This window comes from Podarcis erhardii (genome assembly GCF_964252035.2).
Source record: "Podarcis erhardii genome assembly, chromosome: 1".
Taxonomy (NCBI): Eukaryota; Metazoa; Chordata; class Lepidosauria; order Squamata; family Lacertidae; genus Podarcis; species Podarcis erhardii.
In genome coordinates, this window is record NC_138497.1 from 15,533,756 (window position 1) to 15,554,149 (window position 20,394).

The 20,394-nt window shown below is 39.3% G+C and overlaps 1 protein-coding gene across 6 annotated transcripts in view; it reads left to right on the top strand.

Annotated features, from left to right (window-relative positions):
* Positions 1–20,394, top strand: part of CDC42BPB (CDC42 binding protein kinase beta) — a 95,994-nt gene that overhangs the window by 26,008 nt on the left and 49,592 nt on the right. For all 6 annotated transcript variants that reach the window (XM_081857930.1, XM_081857931.1, XM_081857933.1 and 3 more), the window contains exons 2-8: positions 385–476; positions 10,365–10,448; positions 12,016–12,111; positions 14,333–14,481; positions 17,979–18,072; positions 18,637–18,837; positions 19,590–19,838. In XM_081857930.1, the coding sequence (XP_081714056.1) occupies positions 385–476; positions 10,365–10,448; positions 12,016–12,111; positions 14,333–14,481; positions 17,979–18,072; positions 18,637–18,837; positions 19,590–19,838 (965 nt within the window). The remainder of the gene's footprint in view (positions 1–384; positions 477–10,364; positions 10,449–12,015; positions 12,112–14,332; positions 14,482–17,978; positions 18,073–18,636; positions 18,838–19,589; positions 19,839–20,394) is intronic.

The window sequence follows — 20,394 nt, forward strand, 5'->3', positions numbered from 1 at the left end:
ATTTCATTCCTAGAGCTCTCTGTTAGCAATCACTTCCTTAATACATCCTGCAGACAACTGGGGTGGGGGGCAAAGTGTTACTCTTCAGAGGTCTGGATTTGGCCCTGCAGCCTCTGTTGCTATTTCTAATTCAAGGTAACATTAGAAACAAAAATGCTGATTGAAACTGTCTAGTGTTAGCTTGTAAAGAGCTGCGTGACTGGTTACTTGTGTCAGGTAAAGAAGATGTTCAGGTGGGGAACTTTTGCAAATTAGTGATAACATGCCATAGGTTGCTAATACCTGTATAGGTGAGACGGCATTCCAGTAACCTTTGTGGGATTACTTGCAAGGTTGGGCTATTATGCAGACTTTTATTTGTGATTTTCTCTTTATTTTCAACAGCAAAACCATTTACTCAGCTGGTGAAAGAAATGCAGCTTCATCGAGATGACTTTGAAATCATAAAAGTGATTGGGAGAGGTGCATTTGGAGAGGTAAGATGCCATTGGAGCTCAGTTTTAGATACATTGTCTATTGTAAGTTTTTGGTAAATACACTGCATGCTTTACTTTCAAACTGTTTCTCTTTTAACTATTTTTAGTTCATTGGACTAAGTGAACTCCAAACCACAAAAGCTTGTGGCACAATAAAATAGCTTGGTTTTAAGGTGCTTCAGGAATCTTTATTGTGTTTGCTAAATTAAACCAATTCCCCCACCCTTTTAGAATATTTAACTCTATAGCTGCCATAGCCTAGGGGTGAACACTTCATACATATAGGACTGAATCCAGTTGGGTCCTTCATTTTGTGGAAGGGCTTTTGATCCAATGGAGGCCTCCACTAATGGAAGAGGAATAAATACAGTTGTCACTGATTTTCCTTGCAACCCTAAAAATCTGCTCCAGAGAGTTGAAAGACAGCATGTGCAAGAAGTAGGAGAAATAGGCAAAAAATCCCCTCCCTTCCACTTGTTGATCAAAGATGCTTCCATGACACTATTGGGTAGAATCATAGAATCATAGAGTTGGAAGAGACCACAAGGGCCATCGAGTCCAACCCCCTGCCAAGCAGGAAACACCATCAGAGCACTCCTGACATATGGTTGTCAAGCCTCTGCTTAAAGACCTCCAAAGAAGGAGACTCCACCCATAATGTGTTGGAATTCCGGCTAGCCTAGCATGAGGCAAAAAGTTTGTAGCGGCTAGTGATCTGAATTGTAAAAGTGCACAGGAAAAAATGTTAGCTTTTATTGATGGGGATATAGTGTGAAAAATGTAGAGAATTATTTGTTAATTATTTTCTATTGAGGCATGATTTTGGAAATCATATCTAAAAATAGTAGCTAAATTAGCAAAGTGATGGTAAAGAGACATAACGCATAATGTTTAGTCTTGAAGATAGCATTCTGTTAAATCCAAGGGAATGTATGCTTCCATGATAAATGGGAGTGGAATAAATGTTTTAAGAGCCTTCTCAGTCATATACAATACTGTGAGATTTATTTTGGTAAAAGGGCTATCTCGGTGTCTGGGCAAGTACTTCTGCCTTCTCAGACAGCACTTAACTAATTGTACTGGATCCTGGGAGAATGTTGCATGCTGAAAAGAGTTCAGGGTGTTCTTTGGATTCATCAGCAGAATCTGGCTGCAACTGCATAATCCCTTTAGGTTCTTCCTAGGCTTGTGTATGTGAACTGGGAGTTCTCATTTCCTACCCCCTTCCCAATAGCAACTCATTACAATGCACCAGAAGCTGGTTTTGAAGGTGGTTGGAGCTACCACTTGCTAGGGAAGCATGCGGAGCTGCTTCTAAACTAAAGGGCATTGCTCGTGCAACTGGATCTCTTGCATTGGTATTATATTTCCATGGGAGATTTAATCATTGACCTGCGTCAGCATCCTTGATTTCTGGAAACACAAGCTGAACGGAAAGAGAATTGAAAATTGTATATCAGTGGTATTTCCAGTCCTAGACCCTGAACTGGAAGTCCAGCCTTTGGTTAATAGCCTTTGTTTATTGCATGGTATTGGTTCCCTGACAAATCAGATCTTTAATTTATAAAGGGACATTTCCAGTCCTCGGGAACACTTAGGAGGCTGCCCTATACTGAATCAGACTCACTAGTCCATCCAGCTCAGTCCTGTCTTTACTGATTGGTTCTTCAGGGTTTCAGACAGGGGCCCTCTCCTCCCCAACCTGGAGAGGCTGGGGATTGAACCCGAGGCCCCCTTCATGCAAGGCAGATGCTCTACCACTGAGCTACACTTCCACGCTTCTAGTGGTTTGTAGGAGAGACCATTATACTCTTCAGAGTATACTTTGGTTCAGTAGTCTAGGGATTTTATTTTTTGATTCCCTCTATAGCATTTTGCAAACTTATTTAACCTGTTCTAAGTGACACTGTTCTAAATAAACTATTACTCTGTCTTTTAATTCAGACCATTACATTGTATATTTGTTAGATAAAAAGTTTACATAATCCTCAGAATGGGAAGCTCAAGCCTTTGTTTAGAAACCATTGATTACAGCACTATTGAATTAATAAAATGGCATTTTGGGTTGTGGAATGATGTTGCTTAATATGGTGTGGCTAAGCAGCATGCATGTTCTCACATCCCAACAGTCATGTTTGCTGTGATGATGATACTGATTTTGCTTTGGTGTTCTCCACATCAAAGTGCAAAGGACAGGCGCATGTCTTGTAAATATGTAGGACTGTTAAAGGCCCAGGTGCATGCTCATTGCATGTTTAGGAAAAGGTATAGGTAATGATGTGCTGCTTTGGCTTCTGATTGGTCAATAAGGGAGTGGTCTCTTTCTGCCATGTGGATGAAGAGTGGCTGTGTTTACCTAACTTTAGGTGCTATAGTGTTTTAGAATGGGACCCTCTGGGTCATCTGTAGAAGGTGACATATGTGGTGCTGTGTTTTGGAAAAGAGACTAGATAAAGGAGAAAATATTAAGAAGAGACCACAGTTACCTATACTATCAAGATATTTTATTTCTGCTTATAATCGCATGGTCTATTTTTATAATGCAGTATGTAGAATGTGTCCTGGAAAGAGAGGATTTGCTTCAAATTCATTTAAATAGGAACCCATCAATGAAGCAATCGGTCAGTTTTTTGCTCCTGATGTTGCTGTCTGTTCTAATTTGGTGGAGTTCGTGTATCCTATTTTAGAGCTTTACCAGCTCCTGGCTTGTATATGGTGTATGTGTTTGTCTCTCATATAGCATTTGCAACAAAATATGTTCTTTTTCTCCTTGTGTTTTCTCTCAGTGGCTTCCGATTTGAGGAAAGGAACAGAGAAAAACATCCTGTTATTCTACATTTCTGTTGTTTCCATTAATTAATAGAGTGATTACCTATTTTATTATTATTGATGATAAGATTTTTAAAATAGCAGAACATATAGTTTTGATTTACCTTCCCTAACCCGAGGGGGGGGGGCAGAACAGTCCTCCAACTGATCCCTCTCCTTGATTGGAAGAGGTTTTGCATTGTAACTCTGCACTTAAGTTCTGTCCACAAACCCAGGAAGACGGGTTTTCTTGCTGTACTTTAATCTTTAATCTGGAAAGCTGTCTTAACATCTATAATCCATGGAATCTTAAATAGTTTTAGTTTATTAGAAATTTATTCAGCCTGAGAAGTATTTTAAGGATTCCCCCAAATATAGTACATACAAGTTAGATATATTCTGAAATGCAGTAGAACAGTAAAGCATGTTTGTGAAAATGCTCAGACCAGTTTTAGATTATGCAAGTGCTAGTTTACATTATATAGCTTTCTTAATTAAATAACCTTGTTCAAAAAGGCCGAAAATTAATATGTATTAGTATGATAAGCATTTAATGAAAATGTTAGTGTACCCATGTTGGCTTTTTCAGTTGCTAATGTCACACACCCCCAAGAAATATTTCAGAACAATTCTTTAAATAAATAAGCCACTGAGGCTAATTTTAGGTTTATTGGTGTTCATTATTTCATGGTAAAGGCAAACAAATTCATTATATTAAAACAAAGAATCATGCAGCACCTCAAATACATAAGGTAGAATTCAGTGTAACAAAGGTCATTCCTTCAGTGCAAACATTTCTGCTTGCCTGACAGAACAATTTCCTCCATCATCTCTCTACACACTATTCTGGGGCAGTGCATCGAAATTAGCAGGGCACCAGATGCATTTTGCACCTAAAGATTTTCCATTTGTGAGCACCTCAAAAGGTCTGGGTGCTATTTTTTGTGTTTGGCTGACACTCAAGGATTAATGAAATGTATGCGCTTTGAAGCCTTGAAGTATATGTTAAGGATAGATAATATGTTAAGGAGTTTAACAATAAAGAGTAGAGTGTTTTGAAAACCAAATTAAACATCTATTAACAATTTAGGCTACAAATATGATATTAAAGATGTATCACTTTTGTGAATTGCATATTAATCCATGCTTACTAAAATAATAGATAAAAAGTGTCGCGCCCCCCCCCAGCTACTAGGCATTCTGTTTTGGTGCCCACCACCCAGGTCCCAGAAGCCATTTGGCTCCTAGCTTTTCTACTCCAGTTTCTAACACTGTTCTGGGGTTCTCCTGACCCTTCAGAGTAGATTTGGGGGGAGTTGTGGCAGGAAGCAACAGTGAAATAGCAGAATTCCTTGAGCTGGCTTCTACTGATAGTTCAATCTGGTCCCTGTTTTATGCCATAAGAAAATGTTAAGTGTTTCAACGCTCAAAAGTTTGTTGCAGGAAAAACAACAAACAGAACTACCCCCTCTTGTCAACTGTGTTAAACAATACAGCCTGATCTTCACATTAAAGCACAATGTTCAATTTACACCTAGTATTTGGGCTTGCTCCCATTAAGTTCTAAACATTATTTTCTGGTACAGAGAGGATTTGGGTTTTTGGTTGTGTGGGGCAGCCATGGTTCCACTTCCTTAAAAGCCACAACTGCTTTGTATTGATAAGTCCATTGTGTCACACAAAATGGACAGGCACATAGAGGGAAAAATGACTTCAAATCTATTTTTTCCCTATAGAATAAAGAGCAGAATGGTTCTTTCCTCCCCAAAAGAACTCTTATATATTTTGTGAGCAAATAAAGGACACTTAGTAGCTGTTGTTTGCACATTTTAGTCTAGACAGTGAATTTTATTCAAAGTACAGGCAGCAGCTTGGTTGTCAGTTTAAACGATTAATGACACGCATATGTGAAAAATAGTATATTTTTCAAAATACCAAGCAGCAGATTGGATTGAACAGGGAATCATATAAAGGGATAGCTGCCTGTATAGGTTATTTATCACTTCTGCAACAATACATTCCTAATATGAGCAAAAATCCAATAGTTCAGTATAGCTAATCATTATTCCATTTTCTCAGTATGAAGATAGATTTAAAAATGCTTTTGTGTTTTCTGGATTGCTTTTCAGTGGCCAGAAAACTGATAATGAACCATGCAGATCATGCCTTAAGTGCCCAATCACAGTTTCATGAATGAGATACTGATGAAAATTCCTCATGTAATCTAAGCAGTAATGACTGCCTGATCTAGTGCCCAGATTTAGACAGTGGCTATGGAAGATGTACTGCTACATTTGCTGTTGCTGCTGAAACAGGCATAGGGCATCCATCAATTTCTGTTTTGTTTTAACCTCTTGGGTCCTAAAACCTTATTGTGCATAACCCCTTATCCCAACCCCTTACAGTAACTTCTTCTCTTGTCTTCCTATGTTGGAATTGTGTGTGTTCGAGGAGGGATATAATTCCACGCTCCTCAATTGGTTTATAGGCAATAATCTTAATACAAAGGAGTTACTCCTCATTCAGCTAGATAAATGCCACCTAACAAAGTATATGAGCTGTCTGGGGACAACTCACAAATTTGGGGGTTAGAGTTTGTATAACAGCTAGGTCATAGGACTGAATTAAGAATATACTACTGACCCACCGCATGCACTAGTGCAAGCTTCTCAATACAGCATGCTCAGTTACAGGCAGCCCCTGTTTACACAGGGGTTATGCATACGGCGGTGAAATCATGTATAATTGAAACCGTAGAAAAAGCCTACAAGCACCCTATCCCACCCCTTTAGTGATGTTTCATTGACACCTTTATGACGTTTCTGAGTTCAGCATGATGCATGTATACATGTCCGCACACAAATGAACGTATGTAAACGGGCTGCCTGTATAACATGACAATATAACAGGAACAAAAGTTTTAAAAATGCAAAATAGAGAAACACTGAGGCTTAATTCTTGGCCTTTCTGGATGATATGTAGACCCATTTCAATCTGGCTTCAAGTCTGGCTTTGGAAAAGAGACAGCTTTCATGACCTACTCTAGAAACCAGACAGTAGGGAGTGTGCCTTTCTTGGTTTTGTTGGCTGTTAGTGCTTGTCATTGATTATGGCATCCTTCTGCATAGCCTGGCTGGGCTGGAACTTAAAAACGTTTTATGGTGCTTCCATTCTTTTCCGGAGAAGCTGTTCCAGAAAGTGGTGCTAGCGAACTTCTACTCATTCCCTTGGCCTGAGGAAATCTCTATGGGATTCTGTTACGTCTTCCATGTTGTTTAATATCTATAGTGAACTGCTGGAAGAGTTTGAATGAAGATTTGGAATTGGGTTCCGCCATGCAGGCCAGACGGAGGTGCTCCTCAGTATTTTGGTCCTCCAGAGGAGTCCATGGGGTCCAACAAGGCAGCCTGGTTGCTTCAGCACCACAGAGAGCTCCGATGGAGCAAATTGCTCCAATGAGGACTAGAGGTCACCTATTATTCTTTGGCCTCTGCCTCCAGTTTTCGGCTCCTGTGGTTTTTTCTTTTAAATGGGGGGGGGGTACTCAAGGGCACACAGTACTGACACCTCTCTCTCTCTCTGATTAAAAAGTGTGACACTTAACTTTTACAACTCATGGTGAGTAGCGGCACCCATTTTTCTAGGGAAAAAAGCACTGCAGCCTACTAGTTGAAAAACTTCAGATGCAAAGGTCCCTGCTCTGGTTCTATGGACTCTGTTGATATAGAATCCACACCAGCAGCCTTGAACTTAACATCCTCTGGTTCAGAGGGTCTCCGATCACCACTGTTGGTCTCAAAGACAGAGTTGAGTTCCTAAGTCCAGTGATCCTGATTGGGTGTCCTGGACTCTAGAATCATGGCATTCTAGTCAGTAGAGTTACAGTGTTATATGGGGCAGGAAGCCAGGGTATAAACATTTGAATGAATAAATTTGGAAGGCTAGGGTAGGATAAAGGAATATAGTTGGAAACTTTTAAGTAGCTTTTTTATTATGAATTGTAGTATTTGGATTTCAATGCATTTTGTTGTTTTCTACTGGCATGCACAGTTGTGGCTTCTGTGTTTTAGAACTTAGCTCTGCAACCATGAAACCTAGATTTTTAAAAAAGAAAACAGTCGTATACCAGATAAGCAGTTGGTATTAGAAATTTCATAGAATAAGCAGCCCTGCTTATAGTTGTATGTCAGCAGTAGTGGAAAGCTAAACTAATCCTACTTTCTACTGCTCTTTAGAACCTGCTAGTGCTTGCTTCACTGATTTCGAGAAAACGTGCAATTGTCAAGGTGCCAAGACTCATTACAGTGTTGTAATGAGTCTCCCACTTAGCTGCCCAGATTTTAAGATAGTGTGTGTGTTCTCTCCCAAAATTAACTTTGTTTAGTGATGAAGTGATGATACTAGCCTAGGAAATAACATCATTGGGGGAGGGCTGTAGCTAGAGGCAGAGCTACCCTGAGTAGTAGAACATCTGTCTTGCATGCAGAAGGTCCCACATTCAATCCTCAGCATCTCCTGGTAGGCCTGGGGAGAGACTTCCTGCCTGAAATCCCAGAGGGCCACTGCCAGTCAGTGTAGACAATACTGAGCTAGATGGACCAGTAGGTCTGACTCAGTATAAGGCAACTTCCTGTGAATGATACATTAGCTGTAGCCAAAGGGTTCCGCCGACCCCACCCACCAAAGTGTCTCTAAAATGCATTTCATTGAAGAGCAGTCTCTTCTCTTTTTGTGACAGGACATCCACAGTTGTTTTTATTGAGCTATGGAATATAGGGAACTTCCACATTTCAGGTCATATTTATTTGGCCTTCTAACCCAACATAGTCTCTTGCATCACTTGCTTCCTGGTGCCTTTTAAGTAAAGCTGTTAGAGATGAGTGAAACATCCTTTAAGTCCTGGGTTAGTAACTAAGTTTTAAATGGAATCATATTTTGAATAAAGCAAGAGATGGAGAGCCAGCAATGCTGACTTTGCTGTGCAATCCAAGACAAAGGCAAATAATTATTGAATCCATTCTCTATCAGCATTAGCTGTGACCAGAAAGGCTGACCAAAAGGCTGACCATTCCTTCTGAGACAAAGGCAAAGGAATCTTAGAAAGAAACCAAGGTGCTTAACATAAAACATGTTTCCTTGCATCCAAGGTCTATGCTTAGGGCCAGATTTGAATCCGTGGGTCACAACTGGCTTTTCTCTTAACCTTTTGTCTGCTTTGCTCATCTTAGAGGGGTGTATGTGATCACTTTTATTATAATTGAATTAATCTAGAATAACTTCTCTGTGCTTGTGCTCAAGTCTATGGCGTTAAAGAAAATTCTCAAGTACAATTTGCAAACATGGAGCTGGAGCTGGAAAAATCTTGGGCATTTAAAAATTGTATGCTGCCCTAGGATCTAGGAGTTTCCAGTGCTTTGCCAATCTGACACTTGCTGAAGAATGGGGACAGGTTCATAATCTCTACGGCTCTTTCAGCCACCTAAACTGTGTATGACAGAGTGATAAAGGTTGCAGATCTGTATTAGGAGTGTGCACCCTAAGCTTGGACAGATGTTTTCTATTGGTCTTGTAGTAAAATCATGTTGTTACTAAATACTCACATATAGGTCATTATGTGCATATCTTTCAAATACTTGTTTAACTTGGCCCCCTTCAAACTGGTGTCTAATTTGTTTTCTTCTAGGGTACTAGCTCTTATTTTGTGTGGTTACTCTGCATAAACTTCTTATTGACTAGAGGAGCAGTGTGAAATTTCCAACTGGTGGACCTAATTAGGTCCTGCAGGCTTCCCCATTTGGCCCCAAGGGAATTTTGGCTAAGCCATGCCCACCTGCCTTACACCTGAAGTCATATATAACATCAGGAGTGGTGCAGGTAAAGGTGCAGCTGAGCCAGAAGGAGGTGTGCAGGTACCTGCAAAACCTTATGCAAATTGCTGTGTACCAGGCTTCACGAGCTACAATAACCAGGTGGTTTCTTAAGATCTAATGAGCAGCTAATCGTCAGTGCTTTGTGAATTATGCCTTTGCCAGTGTGGTTTGATTTCAAACCGTGCATGCAGAAACAGGCCACTTGTCAATATCAGGTGCTTTACAGCTGGCCCACAAAGGGCGGTGGAAATAACTACCTTACCTGCTGGCCAGATCCAGCCCCCCCTGCTGCCTAGAGACATAGGGCTGGATCCAGTTGTGCTTTTCTGTTTGCAGAAGGGACTTTTATCCAACAGATGCTTCTGCTAATGCAGGGGAAGATGATTTTCATCAATTCCTTCTCACTATAGCAGTCCCCTGTACCCCGAAAATCTATTCCATAGGTTGGGAATCCTTCCAGAACCTGCTGGAAGTGGTTCAGGGGACAGCAGGGGGGAGTGGGAATCGACACACACACACACACACAAATCTCCCCCAATTATTTATTTACAAGAATTCTTCACACCCTTCACCATAAGATGGTGGGCTTCGCCAATATAATGTTCAGTTATTAAAACAAAGAAAACAATTACAGTTATAAAAATAAGTAATGCCATTCCAACCAGAATGGTGTCTTCTGTTAGTGGACACTTCTACTAAATCAAAGACTCTTTCATGAATGGAAGGACATAATAATATGTATCCCATAGTAAACAAATACTGCTATTTTTGGTAAATAATGTGCAGACGTTTGTCGGTGGAGCATGTATAAGCATACCCTACCCCATTAAGCCTCCTTTTGGGTCCAGAAGCACCCACATCGGTGATCGCCCCTGAAATGGTCGTCGCCTGTACAGTCCCCCCACATCTTCATATAAAAGGCTTCCCATTTATTTGTTCATAAGTATTTGGTGGCACATGACCCACTGTTTACCCTAAGGATGTGCAGGTTTGCATGTGTATATTTCCTAGTAGTCCTTATTTAAATATGAAACTGATTATCAGTAGCATGTTGATCTCCCCCAAATTTACAGTAGGGTGTAATGTAAGATGACATTCATATTGTGATATACTTTGTTCATCAGAAAATGTATTTCATTTCAGAAGTTATCAATCCATTCAAAATTGTTAAAATGTCATTGACTTCATTTTTTTAAAATTTTAAATCCAGGTTGCAGTTGTTAAATTGAAGTGCACGGAACGCATTTATGCAATGAAGATTCTAAATAAATGGGAAATGCTTAAAAGGGCAGAGGTAAGTGCAGTATTTCCAATTCATATATTTCTTTTTTAAAAAAAAAAATGGCATTAAAGAAAATCACAGTGAACTTCAGCCAGATTAGAAAGAATTACTGCATGAGCATATAGGAGCTTGATTCCTCCCTGCAACCCCCCCCCCCCAAAGTGAGCTGCTTTAATGCAATCAAGTCTGACAGTCCCTTCGAGGCATCTGTTGTTCTCAGCAATACTGTGTATTCGTTTACCAGACAGTCTGCCCTAGTTTTTTTTACCATGAATTATATTGGCCAGATTTTTGTTTACTATAAAACCAAGTTAAAGGCTACATGGAGGCTTCAGATTTCAGTTGCTATGACATACAGAGCCACATGCTAAATGCATTATTCAAGACAAAGAATGTAAGTTTGTGCAATTTGAAAGTCAAGTCTTCAAGGTGGATAGTTAATTGAGGGAGGATTTTTTTCAGTTCCTTAAAAAAGATCAGAATGTATTTGTGAAAGGAAAATACTGAAGCAGTGTTGTTCCCTTAATAAATGTAATACTTGGTTCAGAAATGTTATAAATTCCTTAATAGACCCTTTACATACTTTTAAAAAGACGGGGACACAATGTGCTGAATAAAGCATCTTAGCATAGTACGCATCACAGTAGAATCAGTGAAGAATGCATTAGCAAAAAACTAAACAATGATAATTTATAACAAGACATATATGACATTTAGCAAGAACTCTCAGAAGTATAAAGGAAATTTGGTTGCAAAGTTCACATACAAGTCTAGTGCCTAGTTTTCATTGGACAGACATATATATGACTGGATGCTGCATTGCATTGTGGGGATACCATATCCAGTTTCTGGTACAATACCACCTTTATCAATCGTTAGAGTTTCATAGCTCTCCAGTTCTTTAGTTACCACTTATTTTTCATGTAATAAGTCCTGGGAATAGTTTCTATTCTGCACACATAGATATAGTCCTAGCTACTGCTAGAAATCTGTCACTTCCCTGTTCCATGGCTTGTTCAGATGTTTGAAAGGAAAATGACATAATTTCCTTCCCTACTCTGTATGGCTTGGTTTTGCTATCTGTTGAACGGTGCCAACTTCTTTTTCTTACTACTACTACTACTACTGTTGTTGTTGTTGTTATATTGTTATATTTATACCCAGCCACTCTGGGTGGCTTATAAATGGTTTTGCTGTGTTCATGTGCCCTCTGAGGGAAATAAATATAGAAATAAAAATTCTGAACTAGTTAAGAAGCTATAACAGACCCATTGTATAAATGGGTCAGTTGGGAATGGTTAATGAGTTTTGTGATCAAAGAAATGTTTGACTTTGTACAACAAAAATGTAACTTTTACACTGCAATTTTTTAATGATTTGGTGGTTTATAAATATTCATATAATAAGATACTGAGCCTTTTGGACTTGTCTTGAAATGTTATTTTGATATATTGTAAGTAGTAAGTGGTTCCTTGCTATGAATATTGGTGTGTTGCAGAAATGGTGTAAACATGTGTTTGCACCTGTGTTTTCTGCAAAGATGTCAAATATTTAAAAGAACTCCTCTTTCCCATTTTAGACTGCTTGTTTCCGAGAAGAAAGAGATGTTTTGGTGAATGGAGACTGTCAGTGGATTACTACATTGCACTATGCCTTTCAGGATGAAAACTATTTGGTATGTGAAAACTGCAATTCTTTAAAGGAATGGGGCATTGACTCCTAGTTTCTCAGTTGGGTATCTTTTTTGAATCTAGAGCATTATCTGCCTGCCTGCTTGTGTCTTTATTGTGGAAGAAAAACAGATTCCCTACATCATTCATATACACTTTATTTTGCTCTTTTGATATGTTGATTTGCCATTAAACATAATGAGCTAGAGTGAATTGAATTAGATTCCTTCCAGTAGCACCTTAAAGACCAACTAAGTCAGTTCTTGGTATGAGCTTTCGTGTGCATGCACACTTCTTCAGATACCAATCTGATACGTATCTGAAGAAGTGTGCATGCACACGAAAGCTCATACCAAGAACTGACTTAGTTGGTCTTTAAGGTGCTACTGGAAGGGTATCTGAAGAAGTGTGCATGCACACGAAAGCTCATACCAAGAACTGACTTAGTTGGTCTTTAAGGTGCTACTGGAAGGAATTTGTTTTGTTTTGACTATGGCAGACCAACACGGCTACCCATCTGTAACTTGAATTAGATTGTTCATTAAATGCTTTTATTCTCTAGTTATTTACCTTGGCTCAGTTGCATTATGTGTTATTTTATACACAAGATCCCAAGGCTTCTGCTCAAATCCAGGGTGGCACGACTGATTTGAGGGCCAACTGTGGCTTTTAGAATGTTAAGTTACAGCTCTGAAATATTTCTGAGAAAAAACACAGAAAAACTCCAACTTTAGAGTGCAATCCTATGCATGCTTCTCCAGGAGCCAGTCTCACTTACTTAAAAGGGATTTATTCTTAGTATTCTATGCCTAGGTTTGCAGTGCCATTGCATATGTTTGGAGGGCTTGGGCTCAGCAGGGGGCAGCTGTACTGTCCAAGGGCTATTGCAGAGAAATTGCACCAAAAAATTACCTTGCTTGTGTCTTTGAAGAGAGTTATTGAGGAACAGACATGCACAGACAAGGGAACGTTATCCATACAAAATGGATGCAGTTCTCGGGAACCTTGGTCAAAGTTATTGTACCCAAATGATTGAGTAGCCAGATTTCCTTTTATTTTCTTGTACTTTTTTACAGTTATGTTTTCCAAATCAAATTAACCCTTCTCACCTTTGCGCAGTTTCTGCACTTAATTTTATTCTGTGTATCTTTTAATTTGAAGTATTGTTTTTTGAAAATCTTTCTTTGCTGATCATCCTGTGGTTTGGAAGACAGGAAAGCACAGAGAAAACAATGTGTGTTTTTTTAAAAAAAAGTTTAAATAAAATCATTTAAATTCCAGAAAGCATTTTTGTCAGTATTGATCAAGAGTCCCAGAATTCTTACATGACAAGCAGTCAGTATCTTTGACTGTTGGCTGACCCATATTCTCAAGCTGTTCTCTCTTGAGTTAACTGCCTGTCAAGAACTGATGATACCAAACTTCTGACCCAGCAGATTGTCTCCAAGGCATCATTTTACAAGTCTTAAGGACAACTCTATAACCATAGCTCTTGGAATCTATTTTCATAGCAAAATATTGCCACTCAATTTTCTGTGTAAATGCTTAAAATATTCCTGAAAGCTATTCAGTTACCTACAGTGAGTTAATAAATAGAACTTTCACTGGATGCAATTAAGTCAGGCACCTTCATTATAACTCAACTATTTGATCAATTTATTCAGCTACATTTGCATCCCACCTTTCATCTGTCGCACTCAAGGTAGTGTAGGTTTCTAGAACTGACCAGACTTAGAGCTGCTTAGCTTAATGTCATCTTCCTTCAGTTCTTGAGCTGGGACCATGCCACTCACACACACATTCCCATATTTCACAGAAGCTTGCAGAAGAGAAATGTTTGATGGCTTGTGGCCACTTTAGCAACTGGCTGTATGAAAGCTTGAAATAGCTTAACTTTCCATCTTTCCTGTAACTGCATTACTTAATAATTTAAAAGCACATTTTAAATACATTTCGATATTTCTGTGTTTTATTTCCATGGCTCTGATTTGCTTTAACTTTTAATTCTGAATTTTAAATTGTTGCAACCCTCCCTAGGACCTGCTGTTGAAGAACCTATAGTAAATTGGATGGTAATAATTTAAAGACATCAGCCTCTTTGACTCCTTTTTTTGCAGACACATCTTTTGTGCTGTGGTTGTGCAGTTGCTGAATGTGATCAGTTGGATCGCATTCTGCATTGATTTTCACCCATGTTGTTTATTTTGTTTTTGCATTTTTATTCAGTACTTAGTAATGGACTACTATGTGGGTGGTGATTTACTGACCTTACTTAGCAAGTTTGAAGACAAGCTTCCTGAAGATATGGCCAGGTTCTACATTGGGGAAATGGTGCTTGCTATACATTCCATTCATCAGCTACATTATGTGCACAGGTAAGGATTCTGTCTTGTTGGTTGTGAATAAATAAATAACATTGTGGAGGAAACCCTTACAACTTAGGGGTAAGCAATTTTCTTAAAACAGAAAACCCCCACCTCCAACCAAACATTTTATACATCTCTATACATTGTGGCTACACCAAGTCTGCTGATAAATATTTCTTATTTTGAGTGGTACAGTTTTGGCTTCATAAGCATTGACATGTTCATCTGAAGATTAGAAATAAATATAAGATTGATGTAGTAAAAACAGGAATAGCTATGATATCCCTCCTGTGGGGTGCTTTTTATTTCCTTCCTGTCTTCACAGTGATAGAAGAGTTAGCAACTCTTCCAGACATATATAGCAATGGTTCCACCACCAGTTCTGTTGTTGATCATGTCCTTTTTGTCCCATGTTTTCAGCTTTCCAAAACATAGCTTTTATATTTAAACAGTCAAAATGTAATTCACCAACTTACTTTAAAAAATACACACCTTCAAATTTTAAAATGCTGCAAGTCTTTCTCCAGGGGAGAGGATTTTGTGATACGTTATAGATGTTGGCCAATCTGTACTTTGTGCAGCTGCTACGACTCAGCAAAACGAATGTTCTGATCCTGAGAATTAGATTAGGTATGCCTGACGAGAACACGTTATATGCACTTCCAGATTGCAACTGTTTATATGCATTTCATTCACTTCTAAATAATATTTCTTTCCCCAATTATTAATAAGCAGAAAAACAAGCATATAATTAAGGCGAGCCTCACACTGAAGGATGACATTATGTGGAAGTGTCTGCAGTGTGCGCTTGGCACAAATAATCACAACTGTAAAATTACACATATAAGAAAATGATCCCATTTAGTAAGGGGTGAACACCCAGAATGTTAAATTGTACATGATACGAAGAAAGCTTGAATATGTGAAACAGAGGGGGATAGCTAGAGTGCTCTTGAGCTTTGATGGCTTTATTCTTACAACAGCAAATAATAGCATTTGGAACACAATCAATGCAGAAAAAGAAAGAAAGAAAAATTAACAACATGGCATCAGAAATGTCAAGTTGTCTCATCTAGAAACCTCTTAATGTGTATCAGTACATGATTAGTGAGCAAGGAAGCTCAAACTACAGATCAGCTAATATTTTGTATTAATAGAAACACCCACAGATTCTGAGGCCATGTGGCCATTTAAAAAATAATAATTTGGGGTTACAGATGAAGAGTTGGAAGTTACCAAACTAATTTGGGGCATATATATAAAGATTATTCACTCCTCTGTATTTTGATGTCACAGCTTAAGCCTAACAATATTTACTGATAAGTAAACTCCATGTTTGTATGCTTAATTACAGTTTAAGAATATCAGAACAACTAATAGGGATTAATTACAATCTGGGGCAATTGCACAATTGTCTATTCTTCTGTCGTACTTGTTGGGATATGGAATTTCTTTTGGGAAGTGGCTCAGTGTACATTGGTATAACATGGCAGCCATCAAAAATCAAGTCTGCCATTTGGTAGTTGCCCCCATTCTGAATTCTTTTATGAGACAGATTTCAACATGGCGGTGTGTTTGAGGTGATTGCAAAAAAACCCCCACCACTGGTGGGGATGTGAGAGATATAGGAAGTTCATGGATCACACAAAAGGTATTAAAGCATCGTGTTTTCCACAGTGGTCATCCAGATGCTTATGAGCACCCTGAATTCCAAGACTCATGTTGTTGTTGTTTAGTCGTTTAGTCGTGTCCGACTCTTCGTGACCCCATGGACCAGAGCACGCCAGGCACTTCTGTCTTCCACTGCCTCCCGCAGTTTGGTCAGACTCATGTTTGTAGCTTCGAAGACGCTATCCAGCCATCTCGTCCTCTGCCGTCCCCTTCTCCTTGTGCCCTCCTCCATCTTTCCCAACATCAGGGTCTTTTCCAGGGAGTCTTCTCTTCTCATGAGGTGGCCCAAGTATTGGAGCCTCAACTTCAGGATCTGTCCTTCCAATGAGCACTCAGGGCTGATTTCCTTAAGAATGGATATGTTTGATCGTCTTGCAGTCCATGGGACTCTCAAGAGTCTCCTCCAGCACCATAATTCAAAAGCATCAATTCTTCGGCAATCAGCCTTCTTTATGGTCCAGCTCTCACTTCCATACATCACTACTGGGAAAACCATGGCTTTTACTATACGGACCTTTGTTGGCATGGCTCATGTTGGGATGATTTAAAACACAGTTTAGTATACCATGAGGGCAACTTCCCACAGCAGGACATGAGGGCAACTATCTCTCTCGCATGGCTGTTTCCCAGCAACTTGTACTCAGAGGCATGCTGACTCTGATCCTGGTAACATAACAGTCATCATGACTGATAGCCATTGATAGACTTATCCGCCATGAATTTGTCTAACCCTTTTTTAAAGTCACTTCTGGTCGTTGTGTTGGCATCTCTTTGTGATGTGTGTGCCATGATTTTGTCATTAAAGTATTTTTTATCTTGCAAAACATAACATGGCTTTTAATGACCTTTCTAAATTACTGCTACCTCAGGAAATCACTTGAGGACTTTGCCTGGGATTGAGCTAGCTAGAAAATTGGCATTTAAGTCAAGTTTTCTGAGTAAACAAATGTAAAATGCCATGGGGGAGGGGACTCTGTAATGTGATGTATAACAAGAACATTGTTACCAGGTTGATTGTATTTAATTTTACTAAAAAGAAACTTGTTTTTGCGTGGTGGTTGTGAGGAAAGGCGGTGCCTGCATGTTCAAGACGAGCTTAAAAAAAACAGAAGAATTCGTTTTTGACACTCTCCAATAGTTAATCACCTTCCTTCCTGTGGGAAGGAAATGGAAGGCAAAGGACACATTGTACATTTTTATTGTTGAACTGCTGTTAGCAATGCATGTTCCAGAAAAATCTTTGGTAAACAGAAGGCGAAACACTTGATCAGTGTTGCCTCAATATGATGCGAAAGTGGAAAGTGACACTACCCGCCCCCCATTAATTGCATTATCTCTTTAATTTTGAAGAAAAGTAAAGTAGTTTCATATTGGAAACTTATATAGTCATTTCTGCTCTGACCTTCCACCTCAGAAAACTATGAAAAGCAATTATCTTACGCACGGAATTATGAAGTATGGGAAGCATACACCTGGTTTCTTAACCCAAATACAGAAAAGGCAATTTCTTTAATGTTGAGGATGTCTCAAAAGTAATCAGTAGTCTACATATTTGCATATTTAGTTAAATGTCATTAACATATTTCCATGAAATTGGCGAGTTGGGTATATTTCAAACCAATGTGGGTTGTTGCATACCAATTTTTAAATGCCCAGTACCATCATAAAATTGTAGTGAGGTATATATAATTTTCATTTATAGCCAGGTAAACAGAATGCTTTACTGGAGAAAATATATGGTTTATTTCTAAATTAGATTACTAACTGCTCAGTGAAGTTAGTGCTTTGACCTAATGTGTGTACTGTATGAAAATAATAATTTCTTTTCAAATCAGGGATATAAAACCTGACAATGTTTTATTGGATGTGAACGGCCATATACGCCTGGCAGACTTTGGATCGTGTTTGAAGATGAGTGAAGATGGCACTGTACGTATCAATAAAATGTTATGATTACTTATTTCAAATGGAACTTTGTGCATTTTTGTGGCGTAATTGCTCCATGTTAATCTGTACATTTTTGGGAGGATGCAGTATGTAAAAACTGAAAACAAAACTAGAGATTTTGGGGCGGGGGTTCGGGGAGAACCTTATGCACTAAGCTGGCCAAAATAGAAATTTAAAACATCATGCTTCCAGGATTTCTTTGGTAAGGTGTTCACTCAAAATGAAGATTTTAAGAACTTAACTCAGCAACATTGGCTTGGATCCTGAAAACTGCAAGCCTCCCTTACACACCCACAAAGTGCCTTTGCCTGACCCCCATCCCACACTGTTCAGGAGGATTGTTCCTGATCCTCTAGACTTTCCAGGGGTACAAGGGGCTTCCGGGTGGAGTAGTAGACAGAATGGGAAAATCCCTTACTGCTTATGGTTCCCAGAATCCAATCCATTACGTTTCATTACACAGGGATGCATAGCCCTCTCTCATGCTAGGTAGTGTGTGTAGATGAATTAATCTTAAGACTTAGGTATTTATTTTACTTTTTGAAGGTGCAATCTTCAGTTGCAGTGGGCACACCTGATTATATTTCCCCTGAAATACTGCAAGCAATGGAGGATGGCATGGGGAAATACGGGCCTGAGTGCGACTGGTGGTCTCTGGGAGTCTGCATGTACGAAATGTTGTATGGTGAAACACCTTTCTATGCAGAGTCGCTGGTGGAAACCTACGGGAAGATTATGAATCATGAAGTAAGAGCTATTTAACTATGCATTCACTAAAATGCTCATTCCTCTTATGTACTAATTATATCTTGAATAATTACATGTTTTTGGAAGCTTTGGGATTTTTGCAGTACAGTCATACCTCAGGTTACAGATGCTTCGGGTTTCGCACTGCGCCGAACCCAGAAGTACCGGAACGGGTTACTTCCGGGTTTCGGCGCATGCGCAGAAACACTAAATTGCGCTTTGCGCATACACAGAAGTACTGAATCGCAACCTGTGTATGCGCAGACGCGGCGCTGTGGGTTGCAAACGTGCCTCCTTCACGGATCACATTCACAACCCGAGCATCCACTGTAGATAGATAGATAGATAGTTCTAGTAAATACACAGGAGTAGACTATGCAAGCATGAGGTCTGTCTGCCCCTAATGTATGGAGTGCAAGTGGAGTCAGTGTTTAATTTGTGAAGAACTTCTGTTGTCTCTTCTATAAGACCTTGTCCTTAATTCTGCGTGGGTATGGATGGGCGGTTCCTTCCCATGGAAAGGAAACTGTGTGTGCTCAAACACAATTATATTCTGGTGTGTAAATAATGGCTGGATACCAAATTTAGGCACAGTTTGTGAACCCTAATTATTATTATTGTTCAAACTTCCACAACATTTTCCGTTGCATTCTGACTTACCATAAGCCCATTCAAAAACAGTCCCCTAGCTAGCCTTTTCTCATTGTAGAAGTCTGAAACAATGTCTCCCCTCCCCGTTCTGTTTTCTTTAGGAGAGATTCCAGTTTCCATCCCATGTTAGTGATGTGTCTGAAGAGGCAAAAGACCTAATCCAGAGGCTTATTTGCAGTAGGGAACGTCGTCTGGGGCAGAACGGAATAGAAGACTTCAAGGCACATGCATTTTTTGAAGGGCTAAATTGGGACAATATCCGAAATTTAGAAGCACCTTACATTCCAGAAGTTAGCAGTCCTTCGGACACATCAAACTTTGATGTAGATGACGATGTATTAAGAAACCCTGTGAGTGATTATTTATTTTCTTCTTAAAGGCAATAGTTTTCAAACTTGCTTCTTTGAACCAAACCTTTTCATCACTGACAGGACTCCTGTGTGTCCCAGGGGATTCTGGGGACAGTTCTAATGTGCACAGTTCAAATGTGCACACCCGGTTAATGTTAATTCTCTTGGGCCTCATCTTTCCTCTGCATGAACTGAATGCAGTTGAGAACATATTCAGTGCTTACCATTGGCTGTGTGTTCTCATGTGACTACAGTAGATCATCAGCGAGATCGAAAACTGATAGGCTTTCAGAAAAACTGATCTGCCATTGTTGAACATTTCACTGATATTTCCTTGGTGCATAGTGAAAACACTGGCAGATAAAATCCAGAGTGAAGTATTCCTACTTTAAATGAATAAATTTGAATACTTAATCTTCCTAAATAACATTTATATGATGATGGCCCTTTTTACATGAGATGGACAGTATACATGTGGATGTAGAAGCATGGTCGCTGTTCCCTGTCCCTGAGGCGAGGGACAAAAAAGCCAACATGTCCTTCCAGATTCAACTTG